The following is a 19,874-nucleotide window of genomic DNA, read 5'->3' on the forward strand; positions in this document are numbered from 1 at the left end:
GGGCTGCGGCCATCCCGGCCGGGCTGGGGCTGGGGCTGGGGGTGCCCTGGACGGCCGGCGGCTCTGAAGGCGCGGGGCGCGGGGGCGCACGGACGGCGCGGGCGGCCTGGGCGCGCGGCGCTGGGCTCCGGGGCTGCGGCGCGAGGGGCCCGGGCTTTCGGAGCGGCTCCACGGCGCGCTCTCCCGCCGCCTCCGCCGCTCCCGCCGCGGACGGCTTGGCCGGCTCCGGGCGGGGGGCGGGGCCGGGGGCGGGGCCAGGGGCGGTGGCTCGGGTTTCCCGGGACTGGAGCCGCCCCCGCCCAAGGAGGGGGGCGGGAGGAGCGCAGGTGGCTGGGGTGCAGGGGCCACAGCGCTCCCGGAGACCACAGCGGCGCCCCTTTAGGAAAGCCAGGGCCCCAAGACCTCCCCTCCCCAAGGGCCCCCTTCTGGGATAAGAGGCACAGCGCCCCCGACGCCAGTATCCGCGGCCTTCAGCGCCCCAAGCTCTGTTGAGAATCTGGTTTTACTGCCAGACTCCCGGGTCCTGCTTGGTCCCCTTTCGGAAGGCAGGGCCCCAAGAAGTACCCTCATCAAGGAAGCCCCTCAAGGGAACCCCCAGAGCAGGGACCCCCCCAATTAGCTGTTTCCCACCCCTACTCCAGAGACCCGGACCGCGCATCTTCCATACGCCTGGGGCCCCGAGAAGCCCCTCCCAGATTCCCCTCCGGGGAATTAGGAGTTACAGCACTACCCTAGACGGCGGTCACAGCGGCCACAGTCTCCTCCTACCCCACTGAAGATTGTGGGGTCCTCCTAGTCCTGCCCTAGGTCCTCTTTCCAGAAAGCTTAAGAAGCCCCCCGTAACAGAGCCATTCTAGAGAACTGAGACCCAAAGTTTCTTTCTAAGACAGTAAGTGATACCCTGAGACTGATGATACCCGCTGCCCACAGAGCCCCTCATCAAGTGGCAGTTCTCCCCAGTCTGGCCTCAGAGCCCTGCGGGGGATCCCATTCCCACTCCTGGCTCTCCACGGCTTTCTCTGGATAACCAAGACCCGGCGTTTGCCCCTTCCCTCCTGCGCGCCCGAACCCACCGCGCCCCCTCCCCGACGGCTCCGCGTTCCTAAAGCGCCCCCTGGCGGCCGCAGCTGACTCCAGGGGTGGGTGGAGTGGGAGAGGCTGGAACCTCCGTGGCCCCGCCCCCCGCGGCCTAGTTACCGAAAAACACCCTCCCTACAACCCCGCCCTCGGCCCCCGCATCGAGTTTTTTCCCCGCGCGGTCCCCACCGCCGCCTGCGTTCCTGGGGCCGGGTGCTCCGGTTTCTCTCTCCTGCCGCCTGATTTCTTGGGGCCTTACTGTGGCCCAGGCTGCCTGCATTCCTCTGATCCCAGGAGCCCTGCGATTCGTATGGCTATTAGACCTTCCTAGGACCACTGTCGAACCTCCCCGCCCTCAACACACGCACACGCACACGCACACGCACACACACACACCCCCAAGGGGCTGGTACAACTTGCACCACTACGCAGTGTACGCAGTGGTAGGAGACACTCAGGCAGTCGCACCTCCTGTACTTGGGCTCATGCGGGTGGGGCACGTCGGGGTCTGCGCACAGCCAGCGGGAAGGAAGTACGCCAGGTTGTGAGCTTGTGGGTCTGGTGGGGGCGTAAGAATGAGCAGGTGTCAGAGTAGTGGCGGAGTCGGAGCTGCCGGGTCCTGGTCCGGGATGGGAAGGACAGGTGTGTGTGTGTGTTAGGGGTAACAGCTCCGTGCGGCCTTGGGCCAACATTTCTTGATTGTGCCTCAGTTTCCCCATCTGTAACACGGGGTATTATGAGTAGATTCTAATAGGGTTGTAGTAGAAATTGAGTAAGTAAATAGAAGTAACCATCCCTGGCTCGTGCTGAGCGATGCCCAAGTGTCTGCCATTATTGGTATCACCATGTGCTCCCTCCCAGTGATACACACTCGAAGGGTTTGGTCCCTGTGGCCATTCACACACAGACCCCCAAATCTGTGATCCAGGCGGGGTCACACCTGGTGCTGTTCTTGTTCTCACACACACTGGGACACTCTTTATGAGAACGGCACCATCCCTAAGACACACAGAGCCGTCACAACCACCCACGTCCTTGCCCAAGGGCATGCATGGACACACACACAGGCGTCCTTACTTCGCTTCCAGCCAGACACACGTATGCACATGGACACAAAGCTCACACTACCCCTAACACACACACACACACACACTGCCCAGTAGAGACACAGACACAGGGGGTATTCACACAGTAGCGCACCGGCCCTCACATTGGCCCCTTGGTTGTTTGTGCACATTCGTGAACACTCGGCGGATCGTTACACACCCCCATGTTACCTAACGACACGTTAATACACACACCGTGTGACCCACTGCACACCCACTGCTGGTACAGACGGCCACATGGAGACAACTCACATCCCGGCGGTGTGCACACACACAGCCCTCACGTGGACGTTTCGCACAGTAACTCGAGAAGGACACACCACCGAGGACGCCGTCCGCACCCACAGCCACACAAGCGAAGGAGCTCAGAGACACCGTCAAGCGTGCACACGAGCGCACACACGTGTGAGGCCAGTCCGGGAGGCATAGGCCCCTGCGCACACGCAGGCCAGCCAGGAGCCCACCCCCACGCACCCAGCTACCGTTAAACTGTCGCTGGCTGCCCCTCGGCCACCTCCTGCTCACCCCACACTGCCGGCATCCCCCTCCCCACCGGGGCTGGGGCCATGGGGGTGGGGGCGTGCAGACACATGGGGCGGAGGACACACACATGTGCCCACCATGTGGACGCTCGTAAAATGGTTGCCCTGGCAACAGCAACTTGAAAGACTCGGTTCTTCCTCTGGGGTGGGCAGGGGCGCCAGGGTGAGGCTGTGGTGGGGCGAGACAGGAGGCGGGAGGTGGGACGCCAGGACACATGCCCACCTTCCACCATGGTTGGAAACCCCATCACACTCGGGCCCTCAGAAACCCTGCTCTGCTTGGGGCCCCACGTGGTCACAGGAGACACGTCACATTCACTCTGTCCCGACACCCTCACGCACTGGTGTGTCACCTCACACAGCCCAGCATCTCCGGACACTCTCTGTCACCAACCCACGCACTTTGTCACCCCCTGGACAGACGGTGACAGACACCCTGTCACACTGGCTGACTCACACAGCAGCTGGGAACTGGGGCGCACACAGACACGCCCTCCCTCTGGCCCCCGCCCCCCTCAAAGAAGCTGTCTGGGCCCAGCCGCCTGGGAGGCCACGGGGATTCAGAGGCTGGTTCTATTTGCAGGAAACACGGGTATTTACAATGCTTTATTTTTAAACCTTCCTTCTCCCAGACTGTGGCTGCTGTGGGGCGGGAGTGGGTGGAACAGAGCCTTGAAGCTCCCCTGCTTCTAGAGTAGCCATGGGTTGCGTGGGGCTGTGGTCTCCCCAGCGCGCAAATATGCACAGAGAAACTGAGGCTCACTGTGGAGTAGGGGGCATCTGGGGGCACGTGGCTCCTGTGGCTGATGTGAGCCTGCTGGCCCCAGGGTCAAGGTGAAGGCAGGGGTGTGAGAGCGCAGGTGCACCCAGAGCTCAGGCCCTGTCACCTGCCAGCCCTCCATGGTGTTTGCCTGGGAATTAGTTCCGCTCGCTCACTGCCTCCTCGGATGTCCCCCCCGCCCCAGGTAGCTCCAGGCAATGCCCCCGCCCCCTCATTGCTCTGTGCTCACTTGGCAGTTGTGAAACCTGGGGATCAGAGAGGTCAAGACGCTGGCCCAAGGTCATAGGGTAGGGAAGAAGCTCAAACCTGGGGCTGGATGATTCCAGAACATTCAGCCACTGCCCTGGCCACTCCTCCACCCCTGACCCCCGAGGCTGGCCCCCTGCCCTTCCTGCACAGTCACTGCTCCCAAGGGGAGTGCTCTGTTCACTAGTGGAGGCCCAGGCAAAGTTCTGGGAGGCCAGCGGCTGCTGGCCAAGACATGGACTTGGCTGGTGGAGAAGTTTCCATCTTAGCACCAGGAGCTGGTCCAGGCCCTGCGGGCCCAGGGCTGTAGCTCAGGACCCCCAAGAACCAGCACTGCAGGGGTAGAGGCGGCCTGGAGCCCTCTGTGTCCTCTGTCCCTCCCGCCACCCCCAGCCGGAGTAGGTCCATACACTCGGCACTGCCCCACCCCAGCTGGTCACGGAGATGGCTGGGCCTCAGTTGGCTCATCGGTGAAATTGCTCCCATATTCGTTCTGTGCCCAGTGCAGATCCTCAGGGATTCGTAGTGTCGTTCTCCCGTGGAGAAGTGAAAGGGCTTGCCAGGGGTCACTGGGACAGCTCCGGCCTGCCAATTGCCAGCCAAGAAGCTCCCCTGAACTAGGCTTCAGGGTTCTTAATTTGACGGTCATCCTGGCCCCAAGCTGGACAATGCTGAGTGGAGAGAAGCCTCAGCCTCAACAGGGGACACAGCCCAGGGTCAGCGCGAGGGCCCTGGGGGCCAGGAAGAGCTGGTGGCCTCAGCCGGGATGGGGCCCTTGAGGCCCGTGGGCGGCAGGAAGGAGCTAGCTGGTTCCAGGCGAGGGAGGATGGGAAAAGCAGGGCTGGCGGCCGTCCCCATAGGGCCATTTGCAGCCACAGGCCACAGGTCAGGGGCCCTGTCCCTGGCGGCCCCAGGTCAGCAAGGTGGGAAAGCCATCAGGCCAGCCCGGGGGAGCCAGGGCAGCGGGGCAGGCAGCTGGGTGGGGGCTGGGCCGGGGGTTGTGTGGGCACCTGTGGGGCAGGGCGGGCCTCACAAAGCACAGCCACACACTCACACACGAAAGCCACAAATGTGTACACACTGTCACACACACACATACAATAAACACAGACACAAACACTCACACTCAGAAACACAATTATATACACAGAGCCCCCAAGTCACACACACTCCCCAGCTACAGCTGCGTATATACCGCCACACATGCAAAAGCCATAAATGTGTACAAACTGTCACACACACACACACACACACACACACACACACAGCAGCCCCAGCTGCCAAGGCTTGTGGGTGCCCTGCAGCAGCCCCCCCCAGCACCCTGGCTCTTGCCACCCGTCCGCTCAACCCTGCTGTCTCACGTCCTTGGCCTGGGCTGCCCTAATCCCTGTCTCGTGTCCTGAAGCCAGAAGATAAGGGGCAGCTGCAGCCCCAGATAAAGGAGGCGCAGCCACAAATCCGGGGTGGCCCCAGCAGAAACGGGCACTGAGCCCGGGCCGCACCTGCCCACTGCTGCCACCCCATCCGGCCCAGCTGAGAGGGACAGAGAGAGGGCAGGGAGAGACAGAGGCACAGGGAGGGAGCAGGGGGACAGAGAAGAGGGACTCAGAGAGAGAGGTGTAGGGAGAAGCAGAGGGAGAGAGGGAGGGGGAGACCAACAGGACAGACGGGAGAGAGAGTACACACAGCACATTCTCCAGGCCCTGCCTCCCCCCCCCGAGTGCCTCAATATCCCCATTGGTCCCCTGTGCCACCTGTCTCCTTCCTGCGTCTCCCGATCAGTCAAGATAAGGCATTCAGAGGACGACTCAGGCCTGGTTCAGGGTGGGTGGGGCATCTTCCTGAATGTCCCCACATTCTCCAGGGTGACACCTGGGACGTTCTTATGCCCCTGCCACAGCCTCAGTGAAGGCAGGACCCCCCAGCACAGGTCCTGGCCCCTCTGTGCCTCAGTCTCCCCAGCCACGGTAAGATGCACTCACTCAGCAAGTGTTCATTGGGCACGTCCTGTGAGCCGGGCCTGGTGCTGGGTGCTGGGGACACAGAGTGACTGAGGTGGACCAATTTCCACCCTCTCTGAGCTCAGAGGACAGTGGGGAAGATGGCACGTGGCCAGGTAGCACCAGGGTGATGAGGGCGATGATTCCCGGATGCTCAGATGGCTGCAGAGACTGAGGGGGCAGTATCCCTAGCAGGGGGCAGTTAGAGAGGCTTCTGGAGGAGAAGTGGGGGGGGGGGAGAGGAGGAAGACAAGGAGGAGGAGAGGGAAGAGGAGAGAACTAGAGGGTGAGCGGAATGAACAAGGTGATTGGGAGCAGGGAAAAGACTTCTTGCAAGAGGGAACAGCACATGCAAAGGCTGAGAGGTTCAACTGGTTCATGGGAAGTCTGAAATGAACTTGGTGCTTGAGTTTAGGGAGTGAGGCAGTGATGAGGAATGAAACTGGGGAAGGTAGCAGGGGCTGGGTTCTGTAGGAACTTGGGGGCCGTGGTACAGGGCTGGGGCAGTAGGGAGACCTGGAAGGACTGGGAGCAGGGGAAAGCCCTGGTCATATTTGTGGCTGGGAGCAGGATGGAAGATTGAGGCCCGGAAGTGGGCGGGGGGAGTGGTGGGAGAGGGGATGGACTAAAGACAGATTCTGGAGGGCAAGTGGGCAGGATACAGGAACTCAAAGGCTGTGTGTGTGGGGGGGGAGAGGCAGGAGGGGAGGCTGACACCCTGGTCTCTGTCTCAGGACGGTGGGGCAGTCCCTGGGCCAGGGAGCTCTGGGACCCATAGATTCAGGTGGATTTGGGATGAATGCCTGTTCCCTCTGCACGAAGTCAGAGAGTAGAGTAAGTGCGTTAAAGCAAGAAAAGGGCTTGGACAAAATAAGTGCTCAATATTGTTTAGTTACTGGTAAACGATTAACACTACACCATTATAATAAGCAATTAATATTATTAATATTAATATTGTTGTCAATGGCCAGTCCACAGCTCCCTCCCCCCCTCCCCGCTCACAGGAGGCCCTCCTTGATTGCTTTACATAGAAAGGCAGGCCATCGCAAGGCAGAGCCAGGGAGCCCGTGGAGTCCCAGAGAGGGAGGCTATGTTCAGACAGCCTTCTGTGGGCCTCAGTTTCCCCATCTATCCAACCGCCTCCCCGGAGTGGCCTGCAGTGCTTGTGGGACGGTGGGGGGAGACTCCTGGTGGAACCTCAGAGGGCAATGGGACGGGCATCTTAGGAGGGAGGAGTGAGCTCCCGTCCCTGGAGGTGGGCAGGCACAGCTGGGCAAAGAGTCTCGCCAGGACTGGACGCCGCAATCCCACCGTTTTATCCCCAGATTGTCCTACAGAGGGCAGCCGAGGCCAGCGGTGGAAGCCAGCCCGCTCCCCGCCCACCATCCCCTCGGCCCCTCCGCGAGCTCTCAGGGCAGGGATTCGCCTGTCGTAGTCACTGCTCATATCGGGCACCCAGGACAGCCTCTGGCACGCAGGCACTCAATAATTATCTGTCGATAATGCCTCGCATAAAAATCGTGGAGTTTGAGTTTTTTTAAAGCCCCCGTTTTAAAGTTTTTCGAATACCCTCCTGCGTCTACCGCGGCCGGTCGGGAGAGCCACTGAAGATTTCCGGGACCCGCAAACAGCTCAGCTGTATTACCCTAAGCCGGACCCGAGGCTCCACCCCCACTCAGGCTCCGCCCCTTACGTCGACCCGCGTACAATGGCGTCACTTGGAGCGCCCCGGGCATGCGCATTTCCCCAACACGACCGGGAAGACACTCTCGCGACCCGGAAGGCCTTCCCGCTGCACTCTAAAGCCGGCGTGAGGGGGGCCGATGGCGGAGGGAGCGGCGGAGGCCCCAGCAGAGAGTGGTGGCGGTGGCGATTCAGGAGCCGGTGCGCCGGAACGGGGGGTGGCGCCCATTAAACCTCAGTGAGTCTCTGGGGCAGGGGGAGTCCTTCACGTGGCCTTCCCGGCACCTACAGGCGGTGCATGCCGGGTGACGGGGCAGCAGCCCAGGCGGGAAGCTCGTAGGCTCTTCAGTGTGGGCCATTCCTGCACCCGCAGGGTCGGAGTAGACAGCGCACGTTGGGGGCTGTCACGTGTGCGAAGGACACCACGGTGCTTGCAGGGGTGGGCAGAGTTGGAGGCTGGGGCCGCAGTGCATGCTGGGGACTGTAGTCCCGGCGTACGGCGGGAGTAGCACTTGCGCACCTGCAGCCAGCCTCAGCTACAGGCAGGGACTTGTCTGAAGGGAGGGCCGTGGGGCATGCTGGGGAATGTGGCGACTGTGGCCCCATTGCAAGGCATGCGGGGACATGTAGTTTTCTATAGCCAAATGTGGCTGGGGATGTTCATGCCTGTTTGTAGTTTGGCTCAGTACTCTGGGCAGTGGGACCCAGGGACAAAACTAGTTCTGCCTGTGGCCTTGAGGTGCGCCCTCACTGGCAGCTGGCCGGTTCTAAGTCGTGCACTCCTCATCTGCAGAGGCATTTAAGCAGGGACAGGTGTTCTCAGTCCCTTTCCCCAGCGTCCATTGCATCTGAGCTGGAGAAGGGAGACCCTCCATAAGCCCTTTTCCCACTGCCTCTCTGGTGGCAGATACCTGACTACCAAGGAGCAGTTCCACGAATTCCTGGAAGCCAAAGGGCAGGAGAAGCCCAGCCAGGAAATCGAGGCAGGAGACCGCAGTGGCAATGACCTGGCTGAACCTGAGGCCAAGCGCATCCGATTGGAAGATGGGCAGCCAGGGGAGGCGGCTGAACCCGGGGAGCGGCGGCAGGTTCAGAAGAGAGCCCGGGGCCAGAACAAGGGCCGGCCCCACATGAAACCCACCCACTATGACAAGAATAGGCTCTGCCCCTCCCTGGTCCAGGTGAGTGTAATTGTTGTTTGAGAGTCCTAGAGACCTTCAGTCTGAGCCTCCCTGCTCCCCATTCGATCCTCAGGAAGTTGTGACGTGAGTGTTATTGTCCCCATCTTCTCGAAGAAACCTAGGCTTGATGGGTTCCTGACTTGCCCCAGGACAGCAGGAGGCGGGGGGAGGTTAGAGGCTCACACCCAGACTGCCTGGCTGTCCCGACGTTCCCCATCCTCCCTCATGGCCTCTTGGTTCCCCTGCAGGAATCAGCTGCAAAGTGTTTCTTCGGCGACCGCTGCCGCTTCCTGCATGACGTGGGCCTCTATCTGGAGACCAAGCCATCGGACCTGGGCCCCCGCTGTGTGCTTTTCGAGACCTTTGGCCGGTGCCCCTATGGTGTGACCTGCCGCTTCGCTGGGGCCCATCTGGGACCCGAAGGCCAGAACCTGGTGCAAGAAGAGCGGGTCCAGGCCCCGCTGGTCCGCAACGGCCTGGACAAGGCCCTGCAGCAGCAACTGCGAAAGCGCAAGGTCCGCTTCGAGCGCGCTGAGCAGGCCCTACGCCAGCTAAGCAAGGGCCACGTGCCAGGCCCCTCCCCTGAGGCCACTGTCCCCGAGGTGTCGGGAGCCAAAGGTGCCCCCTTGCAGGACAGCGGTGACGCCCAGCAGGCCCTCCCGGAGCCAGGCGCTGGTGCCCTTGCCAGCAGCTCGGTGCGGACCTGCGGGCCCCTGACGGACGAGGACGTGGTCAGGCTGCGGCCTTGTGAGAAGAGAAGGGTATGTGGTCGGGGCTTCTTGCTGAGGGCGCTGGTAGCGTGGGAGCAGAAAGAACTGGACGCACACCCGCAGCCCCATAGAGCCTGGGCCGGGGTGGAGGAAGGGAGGGAGGGAAAGGCTTCCTGGAAGAAGACGGGGCATCAGGCCTGCAGTTTTGACGGCTGGGCGGAAGCTCTGCCGCGGAGGGGAACACAGGAACAGAACAGTCTTCGCACAGGGATCCGCTGGCTTGCACAGAGGCCCAGAGGTGGATGGCGGGTGGGGCGGGGAGAAGGGAAACCCCGGAGGCCTGGCAAGCTCCCCTGGGTTTTACTTCCCCGCAGCTGGACATCAGCGGCAAGCTGTACCTGGCCCCCCTCACCACGGTAGGTCAGCCCGGCCGTGCCCGGGGTCTGCCCCTGCCTGCTGGGTCATGGGGCTGTGATAGGCATCCGGGGTCCCTGCCTGCTGCCCCTCACGTGTGCCTGCGTCCCCTGTTGCTCCCAGTGTGGGAACCTGCCCTTCCGGCGGATCTGTAAACGCTTTGGGGCCGACGTGACGTGCGGGGAGATGGCCGTGTGCACCAATCTGCTGCAGGGCCAGACGTCTGAATGGGCACTGCTCAGACGCCACCCGTGCGAGGATGTCTTTGGCGTCCAGGTTGGTGCCGCCTGGAGGGAGGGAGGCGGGAAGGGAGGAGGGGCTCTTGGCTGCCTGGCTTTGGGGCAGGTTCAGGGTCGGATCTCCCTGACCCCAGGCCTGATTCCATCACTCCCACACCCCTCTTGCCTCAGCCATGGGCCCGAGGGCTGACCCAATGCCCCTTTAAGGGCCGGTGGCCTTGGCGCAGGGCCACTTTGGGGAGACAAGACCGCTGGCTCGATCCCCATAGTGGCAGGGACAGCCTGGACCAGCCCCTCACTCCCTGCTCTGCCCCCGGCCACAGCTCGAGGGCGCCTTCCCTGACACCATGACCAAGTGCGCCGAGCTGCTCAACCGTACCATCGAGGTGGATTTCGTGGACATCAACGTCGGCTGCCCCATCGACCTCGTATACAAGAAGGTAGCGGCCTCGTGGCCCTGGACCTCCACGGTGTGGGTGGGGCAGGAGCCCGGGCCCTGGTCTTGCTCCCACCTGGGTCTCTGGGAACCCGCGGGGGCTACTGTGCCTTGGTTTCCCCGTTTGGATGGCGAAGGCAGAGAAGGGTGTGTGGCCTAGCTTGGGTCCCGCCCTTCCTCGCTCCCGCCTCCCGTTTCTCGCAGGGCGGGGGCTGTGCCCTCATGAACCGCGCAGCCAAGTTCCAGCAGATCGTCCGCGGCATGAACCAGGTACGCCCTCGGACGCCCCCACCTCCTCCCCGGCCTGGCCCCGCTCCTGCTGACCGCCGCCGTCGCCACAGGTGCTGGACGTGCCGCTGACGGTGAAGATCCGCACGGGCGTCCAGGAGCGCATGAATCTGGCACACCGCCTGCTCCCCGAGCTGCGGGACTGGGGTGCAGCCCTGGTCACGGTGGGTCTCGGGGCACAGAGGGTGTGGGGGCCTCGGGAGCACTTGGCAGACCTTCCTAACGGTCTCTCTTCCTGCTTCTCCCTCCTGCTCTCTGGCTCTCCCTCCGTCTCGGTCTCCATCTGTCTCTTTGTCTCTCTGTCTCTCTCTCTCAGCCTGTCTCTCTTGATCTTTCTGGGTCTCTCTCTCTCTGTCTGATCCTCCGCCTCCCGGCCCGTCTCTCCCTCCCCGCGTGTGGCTTCTCCTCCAGCTCCACGGCCGCTCCCGGGAGCAGCGCTACACCAAGCTGGCCGACTGGGAGTACATCGCGCAGTGTGTGACGGCAGCCAGCCCCATGCCCCTGTTCGGTGGGTCCCCTGCCGCTCAGCCCGGACCTCCCGCCAGCCCCGCTCTCAGAGGCCACACGCCTGCCCCCGTGGGTGTCACTGGGCTGGCAGGAACTCCCCTAGAGCTCCCGCCTGCCCATGGCCCGCTGACACCCCAGCCTCTGTCCCTCAGGAAACGGGGACATCTTGTCGTACGAGGATGCCAACCGTGCCATGCAGACAGGTGTCGCTGGGGTGATGGTCGCCCGGTAAGTGTGCCCTGTGCCTGGGGTGTTGCAAAGAGCCCGCTGGAGCCGCCCCCCCGCTTCCCTGCCCCCTGCCCTGCTCAGTGTCCCCAGCAGGTGGCTTTGCCGGGACAGGGGGCAGAGAGAGGGGGCCGAGACGGCTGGGGAGAAGGGGTGGACCGGACATCTGTGCGGACATCTCTGCACTTGTGGGTGGAACTCTCGGGCTTTGAAGGTCGGCCGAGCCTGGTGGGGAGGTGGGGTTCAGGGCTGCAGCCGCCAGGCCGCCGAGCCCCCTCCCCGCCCTCTGCAGGGGCGCCCTGCTGAAGCCGTGGCTGTTCACGGAGATCAAGGAGCAGCGGCACTGGGACATCTCGTCATCCGAGCGCCTGGCCATCCTGCAGGACTTCACACATTACGGCCTGGAGCACTGGGGCTCGGACACGCAGGGCGTGGAGAAGACCCGCCGTTTTCTCCTCGAGTGGCTGTCCTTCCTGTGCAGGTGGGTGCTGGGGCCGGCCAGGCGTGGGTGGGGGCCATGTGTGGGGACAGCCCGGCCTGACCCCGCACCCACTGCCGCCCGCAGGTACGTGCCTGTGGGCCTGCTGGAGCGGCTCCCACAGAGGATCAATGAGCGGCCGCCCTACTACGTGGGCCGCGACTACCTGGAGACACTCATGGCCAGCCAGAGGGCCGCTGACTGGATCCGGATCAGGTGCCGGGAACCCCCGGTGCGGGGCTGTGGAAGTCTGAGGGGCCCATGGGCCGCAGGCCTGACCTCCCCCTGTGCCCTCTTCGCAGTGAGATGCTGCTGGGACCCGTGCCGCCTGACTTCGTCTTTCTGCCAAAGCACAAGGCCAACGCGTACAAGTAGCCGTGGGGTGGGGGGGCGTGCGAGGGCCCAGCAGGGCCTCCTGCTGCATGAGAAGACAATAAATTTTATTCTTTTAAAAACCCAAGACTTTCTGTGACCCCGAGGCTTCCCTGTCCCGTTCTGGGGAGCTTTGTCTTGACGCTGGGCTGACCCTGTCCCCAGCTGTTACTTCTCCATTCTCATTGATAAGGGTCTCCCAGCCACTCGCATGGGCCCAGCCCTGTGCTGGCACTATGGCTGCCCAGAGACGCCTTACCCACAAAGAAACCACTAGAGCCTGCGAGGCAGAGGCCTTGACCTACGTGGGTGTGGATCAAGGCAGGCTGCCTGGAGGAAAGAGCCCTAGAGTTGCCCAGAGCATGGCTGGCAAAGGTGGAAGGCAGCAGACTGAGTCCAGGGTCTGCCCCGCCCTTTGTGGGGCCTGTCTCTGGCTGCCTTGGTTTCTCCATCTGCCCTCTGCCCACCCCCCCACCTCCCCGATACCCGGAATCCTGACCAGTGGGCGGGCCGCAGCCTGGAACCCGCCGCCCGGAGTAACCAGGCAAACAGAACTCGGCAGAACTCTGAGCCTGTTCTCCGGGTGGGCCACCTGTGCTCCCACCTGCTGCCCTCCTGGCCTGCCCAGGCCGGGCCCCCTGCCTCCCCATGCAGCACCCCAAACCCTTCTATGCGCCTACAGCTCCCCCAGAAGGCTTCAGCCCCCGGGGCCTGGATGGCACCGAGGGGCCAGGCAGCCAGCCCGCTCCTGCCTGCGCAGAGCCTCTTCCTGCTGTGGGTATGAGTCAGAGGGTATCGGGTGTGAGGCGGGAGTCGGGGTGCCCGACGAGGTGGGGGACCAGGGCTCAGGGCCCCACCCAGCCACCTCCTTTTGTCCACAGGTTCCTCCAACCTGTATCAGCCCCCAAACCCGGAGAAAGAGGTGTTTCCAGCCCCTCCGGCAGGTACCAGCCTCCCCCCGACCCTTGATGAGGACCCAGGGGTGGGTTGGAGGGGTCGGGGCCTATCTTGCCCATGCCCCTGGCCCCAGGTGGCCCTCAAAAGCTAAGGCCTATGTCTCTGGTTCCTCAAGTAGGCCTTTAAGGGCAAAGCCTGTGCCCCCCATTCCCCAGACAGGTCCCCAGAATGATGCCCCAGGCCCCTGGCTCTCAAATGGGTCCTCAAAGTCAGGATCTGTCTCCCCATGACTCAGATGGACCCCCAAGCCAGGTCTCTATCGCCTTTCCCACAGATGGGTCCCCAAGGTTTGGGCCGTGCCCCTCACCCCCTCCACCCTGTACTCCTTCCCCCAGGCGGGTCCCAGAGCTGCTCTCAGGGCTGCCCCTCCCTGGCCTGCAGGTTTCCAGATGGCGCCCTGCGGGTGCTTCTTTGACCCCCGCATCTACCGAATTGAGTGGGCCACCACCGACTTCGGCCAGTCGTCCCTGTACAAGCTGACGGCGGTGGGCGGGGGGGGACCCCCCAGGGGTCCAGCTGGGGGCCCTGCCTCGCCAGGCACCTACCTCCTAGAGCCCCAGCAGTACCTCAAGGCCCCGGTGCCCGCCCCTGCGCCCCCACCGTACCCGCACTACCAGCCGCTGCCCGGGGGCCCGCAGTACCTCCTGCCCTACTTCCCGCCCGAGGGGTCTGGGCCAGAGGCTCTGGGCTTTGTGGGGGATGGGGGACCCCCCGCCTACATGGAGCTGCCTCCACCCCTGCTCAAGGAGAGCTTGGGGCCAGCCCTGCCGCCGCCCCCTCCGCCACCGCCGCCTGTCCCCAAGGAGAACAAACTACCTCCCCTGCTCATCACGCTCCCCACTGAGGCCTCGCTGCCCCCAGGCGCCTATGGCCACCTCAAGGGCCGCCTCAGTCAGTTCCACGGGCCCGGCGAGCCCCTGGCCTTCCCGTCCAAGGAGCTGCAGGGTGGGGGGGCCGGGCCAGCCCTGCTGTACCCGCCAGGCCCTGGGGAGCCCAAGGTGGCTGAGGCAGAGGCAGCCCCACTGGGGGCGGACGAGGCCAGAACCCCCGAGGCAGCCAGGGCCTTCGTGCTGCCTGAGAAGGTGCTTCTGGAAGATGCCATGAAGCTCTTCGACTGCTTGCCGGGCAATGCTGAGCCCGAGGGGTCCCCGTGCAAGGCCCCTGGGCCAGCCCTGCCGGACAGCGGGGGCGGCGGGGACGACTCGTCCAGCGACATCCGCTCGCTGCACCTGCCGGACGAACTGCTGTCCTTTGACTACAGCGTGCCAGAGATCCTGGACACCGTGTCCCACGTGGACTACTTTTTCAACTTCAAGGCCCTGGAGGAGGATCCACCGCCCCGCCCAGGGCCCCCAGCCGCCAACACTGTGGCCCCCACGGTGCGACCTGAGCTTCCCAGCAAGAGGAAGGCTGGCACCTCGTCCGCCAAGAAGGGGAGGCAGGGAGGCAAGGGCAAGCAGGCTGCAGGCCCGGCCAGCTCCGCCCCCTCGGGGCCCAGGCAGGACCTGGGAGCCACCCCCCATTAAAATGGATTTGACCTCTCAGCTGGCTATCAGCTTGGTGGCATCGGGGCCTGGGGACAGCAGGCTGAGGCTGGACGTGGAGTACGGTCCCCTCCTCCGCCCATCGCAGCCGGCCCGGGGTCACATGGGAAGGCCCGGCAGGCCCTCAGCACTTCCTGGGTGCTGGGCTTCCAGAGCTGAGCCAGGGAGCCCTCCGGTCACGGGGAATTCGAAATCCCTTCTCTCCAAGCCCCGGAAAATTGGAGTCAGCCAGTAGAGACGGGGGGCTTCTGGAAGGTGGGGAGACACTGTCCAGACTGCACTGTAGGGATCTTTTGCCCAGGTGTTTGGTGGGGCAAGGGTTGCCCAGAGAGGGGCAGAAAATGGCCTGGAGATGAGGCCTACCCTCCCCACCGCCCCCATCCCAACCTGCCTCTCTCCCCCTGCAGAGGAGGAAGGGGCCGTCCTGCCCCAGACCCTGGGCCAGGTTTCCAGGGCATTCATGGTCACGCTGTGCTGGGGTAGCCCCGGGGGTGGCTGGGTGTGGGGAGGCAGATTCTGTAGCCGGAACCCCGGCACCTCCCATCTGCCAGGCACCGCGCCAGGAGCCTGCCGGGCTTGCCTCCCTGCACGCTCATTCCAGAGCTGCGGGGAGAGACGGAGGCAGAGTCCACCCCTGCCCCTGCCCGGCCCTGTTCTGTGCCTGGATGGAGAAGCCTGGAGCCCACTGCCCTCCGCTGCCTGCTGAGCCGCCTCTCCCCACAGCCACGTTGGGGGTATTTTTGAGACTAAAGCCAAGTGCGCTTGGTGAAGGGAAGGCCCTGGCGAAGGACGTCGGAGAATGGGCTTGGTTTCCTTGAAGGTCAACATGAATGTTAGCTGTCAGCCTAACGGGGAGGGTGGCTGGGGACACGCTCGCAGGGAGGGCGGGGTCACGGCTCCCTGCGCGGTCTGCGGGTCACGGCTTTCCACCACTAGACTGAGATGGGACTGGACCATGAAGCGGACCGTGGAATATAATTTTTTTAACCTAAGAATCAGGAAACTCACGGGACCACCCAAGTTCTCCCTTCGGATGAGATGGCCAGCCCATGCCACCTGGAGTTAGAGAGAGGTGGTGTGTGGGGAGGGACCCCCACTGGATGGCTAGGGAGAATACGCATAGCCGTGGACGTGGTATATGCGTGCACACATGTGCACATGCACACGTGTGTAGACACGTGTGCACGTGTATACGTGTTAGCTATATGTGTGTGCACAGGTATGCACGTCTGTCAATGTGTGTACGCGTACACAACGTTCGTGTCCTAGTAAACACACAGGTCTGGGTGTGTGTGCACGAGGCACGTACGCACATGCGTGTATACACACACCACGAAACAGCCCTGTGCGCGTGTGCACGCATCCACGTTTCTACGTGTGCACATGAAACCCACGCTTCCCAACGTTTCTCCGTGTATGTAGCAGGACATGCGCGTACGTGTTTGTACACACGTGAGGGTTTATACCCCAGAAATGGAACCTCAACTGGTCACTGCCTTGCACAGACCCCCCATTTCTCCAGCGGGACAGGGGGCTGTGTGCTAGGCCTTTCAGAGGATCGCCTCGCACTCCGCTGGGTGCTCAGCTCCCTCATTTCAGCCACGACCCGTCGAGGATCCGGGCTGCCCCGGTCCCGGTGCAGAGGAGCTGTGGCCTGCGGGAGGCGGCGGAGGCGGGGGCAGGGGGACAGAACACGCTCGGAACACGCTGCACACGCACAGCCGCCGGCTGGTTTATAGAACGCTCTGAGACCACTCTGGGCTCCCCCGGCGCGCTCAGGACCTGCCTCGGAAACACGCACAAGCCTTCCGGCACCTCCTGCACAGATGAATCCAGAAGCCCTTGAACCTGAGGCCCTTCTCGGTGTGCAGCAGCTTGGGGATGGCGTAGGCCAACCACACGGACAGCAGCATGGCCACCATGAGCGGGATGATGGTGACCGCCGCCGGGATGATGGACAGGGGGAAGGCCCCGTACACGTAGACGCTGAAGGTGGTGTGCAAGTGACAGTAGCTGCAGGGGCAGTTGGAGAGAGGCCATGGGCTGCTGTCCCTGGGGCCCTGCCCTTCAGCCCAGTAGATGTATTAAAACCCACAGATAGGAGCGCTGGGCCCCGGTGGTGAGTTGGGACGCCGGGTTCCAGTTCTGTCCATTTCAACTCTTCTCCAGTCTGAGTCTGCTGTCCTCTGTCTGCTGGCAACAGCCCTGTCCCCCCCCCCTCAAGATTCCCTGTGGTACCCCCTCCTCTGGGGACAAGGTGTCTTCCTGACTCCATGCCCAGGCTCGGTCTAGAGAGACAAACCACCCATCCCATTGCCAAGTGGAAGCAGAGGGTGGGCATGATGGGACACAGGCATCCATGAGGCAGGCAGGGAGCAGCAGGATGTAGCAAGCCGGGAGGGAAGGGCATCCCAAGAGAGGGGACCCAGGGTATAGAAGAACTCACTGGAAGCACGGTGCGGAGAGAGGAGCTGCCGGGGCCAAAGATAGTCCTCTCTCTCCTCTGGATATGCTACCCCGTGCCTTCCACCCATGGCCATCCCAGAGTGGGCCCCACTAGGTCAGAGTGTGGGGTCTCAAGGGAAGGTAGGGTCTCCATGTGCTTTGGGGGTGGACTGTGGGGGATGGATGATGGGGGGGAAGGTTATTGTCCCATACGCACCCCCACAGTGGGAGATGTTGGTAATCTAGGCCAGCACACCTAGAAGCCTCTTTGCACATGTGGGTGGTAAATATTCAACTACCAGCTCTAAGGGGAAAGGCTGAATTTGTAGGGTGTGCCGAATCCCATGGTGTAAATTCTCCCGCCGTGGCTGATTTCAGGCTACCAAGGGAAAGACAATTGGCTTGCAAGATCCCTGGAGATTTAAGAGTTGCTCATGCCCACCACCAATGAGATGGGGCTTGAGAGGGATGCAGCTGCGGGCCATTGCTGTTTCCCCAGCATCCAGCACGGGCTTGGAATGAGGACTCATTTAGTGAGTGAACAAATGTCAGCTAGAACTTAAACTATCACTCTTCCCAGGGAGAGTCTGGGCTGCTGGGAAAATTGACGCTTATGCAGGACCCGCCAAGGGGAGGGAGAAAAGTGGGTCCCTTGCGTGTGTGTGACCTGCCCCAGGAGAGCCAGCCATCCCCCAAGAAGCCTGGCACAGGGCGATCCACCCCGGCTCACCTGTAGTATGGATCCACGATAGAGACGTAGAAGACGTAGATTCCATTCCTTTGGTCAAAAATGACCTTGTTTGCCGTCGGACCTCCCAAGATCTGATACGGGACATTTGGCCATCTCAAGGGGGCATCGTTGTCGGGGTCGTGGCAGCTCACGTAGTTCTGGGGAGGACAGAGGCATGTCCACTGGCTCCAGGGGCTGGGCTGGGCCGTGCCAGGCCCACAAATGCACCCCCACTGCATGCAGGGCCCAACCTGCAACACTTCTCACCAAACACCCATGGGAGGGGGGGTGAGCCCAGGGCCAAGTGCCTGGTGGGCAGGTGGCTCGTGACCTTCGCGCGGGACACTGTGGGTGGCTGTTCAGCCTTTATCCTGCCCTCCGGTGTCCGGGCCTTCCAATGCTGCAGGGACTGCAGGCTTAGCCGCTCTGCTCGCCAGAATCCCTCACAGCCCTGAGTCTGGGTGTGAAGCAGACGCTGACAGTTTCAAGTACTCTTGGTGTTATGGGCCGAGGCGTCCCCCCGAACCCACAGCCCGTCATAGGCTGGAGTCCTAATCCCCAGGGCCTCAAAATGTGACCTTATTCAGAGATCGGGTTTTTTTCAGGTGACCCAGCTAAAATGAGGTCGTTAGGGTGCCTTGATCCAATAGGTCTCGTGTCCTTATAAAAAGGGGAAATTTGACACAGACGTGCCCAGGGAGAACATCGCGTATAGACAGAAGCAGAAAGTGGGGTGTAGGTCTACAAGCCAAAGAATGCCAGCGATGACCAGCAAACCACCAGAGGCCGGGAGAGCCTGGAACAGATTCTCGCTCACTCTCAGAAGAAGCCAACCTTGCCAACACCTCGATCTCAGACGTCGGGCCTCTAGAACCAGGAAAGGATCTGTCCCTGGCGTTGAAGCTGCCCGGCGTGGGGTGGTTTTGTTATGGGAGCCCTAGTTAACTGATACACCCAGGAAATCTGAAGGTCGAGAGGAGACAGAGCCAGCTTCCTGGGGCTTCTTGCTGGCGCGGCCACCGAATACGGTCGTGGCGTCAGGAAGTGGTCAGGTGGTGGCAGCAGCTTCTCTGCCCCGTCTCCAGATCCCAGGATTTCACACAAAGGGGGAATATCCTAGAACTCAACTGCTGGCCTTTAACCAGCACATCATGCTGTCTCCCTGAGCCCAATACTTTGCTCTTCTGCCTTATTTGCTGGTGGACCCAGAAGGGAGAGGGGCTGGCCTTGTAAACAGAAGAAAATGGAAAAGCAAGAAAGTCAAAATGATGGTGAGCCCAGCAATATAAAAAAATGAAGGGCTCCTTTTGCAGGGCATCAGCAAAAACCCCAAAGACATCAAAGACAATCCGAGGGAGGCATTTACAAACTGTACTGCAACAAAGGGTTGGTTAATCTCTCAGCTCTATAAAGAGCTCTTGAAAAGCAAGGAGCATCTGAAATCCCAGTAGGAACAGGGGCACAGGCTGTGAACACGAACCACAGGACAAAGAAGCGAAGGTGGCCCTCAAACAGGAAAAGACACGGAACCCGGCCCCCAGCGGGAGGCAGGTGCACAGATATGGACAAGTTCGTGCTGGGATGGTACACCTGCTGGTGTGCCGTGGAGGCAGGTGCGTGGTGGGAGGCTTGTGGCAACAGCCCACGGAGGGGACCTTCGTGGCATCTGCCCAGATTGCACGTGTGTGTAGCCTATAACCCAGCCAGCCCTTCCCTGCCTGCAGGCAGCTCCACAGGACAAGGGACGCATGCGGGTGGATGGAAGTGAGACTGGAAATGGCCCGCGCCCCTCAGTGGGACAGCGGCTGAGGCACCTGGGAGCACCGACCCCGTGCAGCGCGGTTACGTGACCTTAAGAGGCAGCTGCTCTCTATGCCTCCTCCCCTGCGTAGACACAGCTCTTCCTATCAGGA

At 62.3% G+C, this 19,874-nt stretch overlaps 3 protein-coding genes across 5 annotated transcripts in view; 2 read left to right on the forward strand and 1 right to left on the reverse strand.

The window, feature by feature from the left end:
• The first annotated feature begins 7,505 nt into the window (after window positions 1–7,505).
• DUS3L (dihydrouridine synthase 3 like) lies at window positions 7,506–12,363 on the forward strand. 2 transcript variants are annotated; one of them, XM_040629508.1, is made up of 13 exons: window positions 7,507–7,673; window positions 8,343–8,616; window positions 8,865–9,377; window positions 9,701–9,742; window positions 9,864–10,016; window positions 10,303–10,419; window positions 10,620–10,685; window positions 10,757–10,867; window positions 11,115–11,211; window positions 11,363–11,438; window positions 11,728–11,916; window positions 12,001–12,129; window positions 12,216–12,363. In XM_040629508.1, exons 1-13 carry the CDS (start codon window positions 7,576–7,578, stop codon window positions 12,286–12,288), a joined length of 1,938 nt encoding a protein of 645 aa, XP_040485442.1. In that variant the 5' UTR covers window positions 7,507–7,575; the 3' UTR covers window positions 12,289–12,363. The 2 variants fall into 2 exon arrangements, with proteins under 2 accessions (XP_040485443.1, XP_040485442.1); XM_040629509.1 differs by lacking the exon at window positions 9,701–9,742 and having other exon boundaries at window positions 7,506–7,673.
• A 134-nt stretch (window positions 12,364–12,497) lies between these two features.
• Window positions 12,498–14,784, forward strand: PRR22 (proline rich 22). Of its 2 annotated transcripts, none has more exons than XM_040629510.1 (3): window positions 12,498–13,063; window positions 13,167–13,229; window positions 13,578–14,784. In XM_040629510.1, exons 1-3 carry the CDS (start codon window positions 12,956–12,958, stop codon window positions 14,766–14,768), a joined length of 1,362 nt encoding a protein of 453 aa, XP_040485444.1. In that variant the 5' UTR covers window positions 12,498–12,955; the 3' UTR covers window positions 14,769–14,784. The 2 variants fall into 2 exon arrangements, with proteins under 2 accessions (XP_040485444.1, XP_040485446.1); XM_040629512.1 differs by having other exon boundaries at window positions 13,624–14,784.
• Window positions 14,785–15,696: 912 nt separating this feature from the next.
• The window catches only part of CATSPERD (cation channel sperm associated auxiliary subunit delta), a 47,863-nt gene continuing 43,685 nt past the window's right edge, over window positions 15,697–19,874 (reverse strand). Inside the window, exons 21-22 of the mRNA XM_008711273.2 lie at window positions 17,962–18,119; window positions 15,697–16,799 (exon numbers count right to left, since the gene is read on the reverse strand). Coding sequence (XP_008709495.1) covers window positions 16,562–16,799; window positions 17,962–18,119 — 396 coding nt within the window. The 3' untranslated portion in view covers window positions 15,697–16,561. The remainder of the gene's footprint in view (window positions 16,800–17,961; window positions 18,120–19,874) is intronic.

The sequence above is a fragment of the Ursus maritimus genome, unplaced genomic scaffold (assembly GCF_017311325.1).
Source record: "Ursus maritimus isolate PB19 unplaced genomic scaffold, ASM1731132v1 scaffold_14, whole genome shotgun sequence".
In the NCBI taxonomy this organism is placed as follows: Eukaryota; Metazoa; Chordata; class Mammalia; order Carnivora; family Ursidae; genus Ursus; species Ursus maritimus.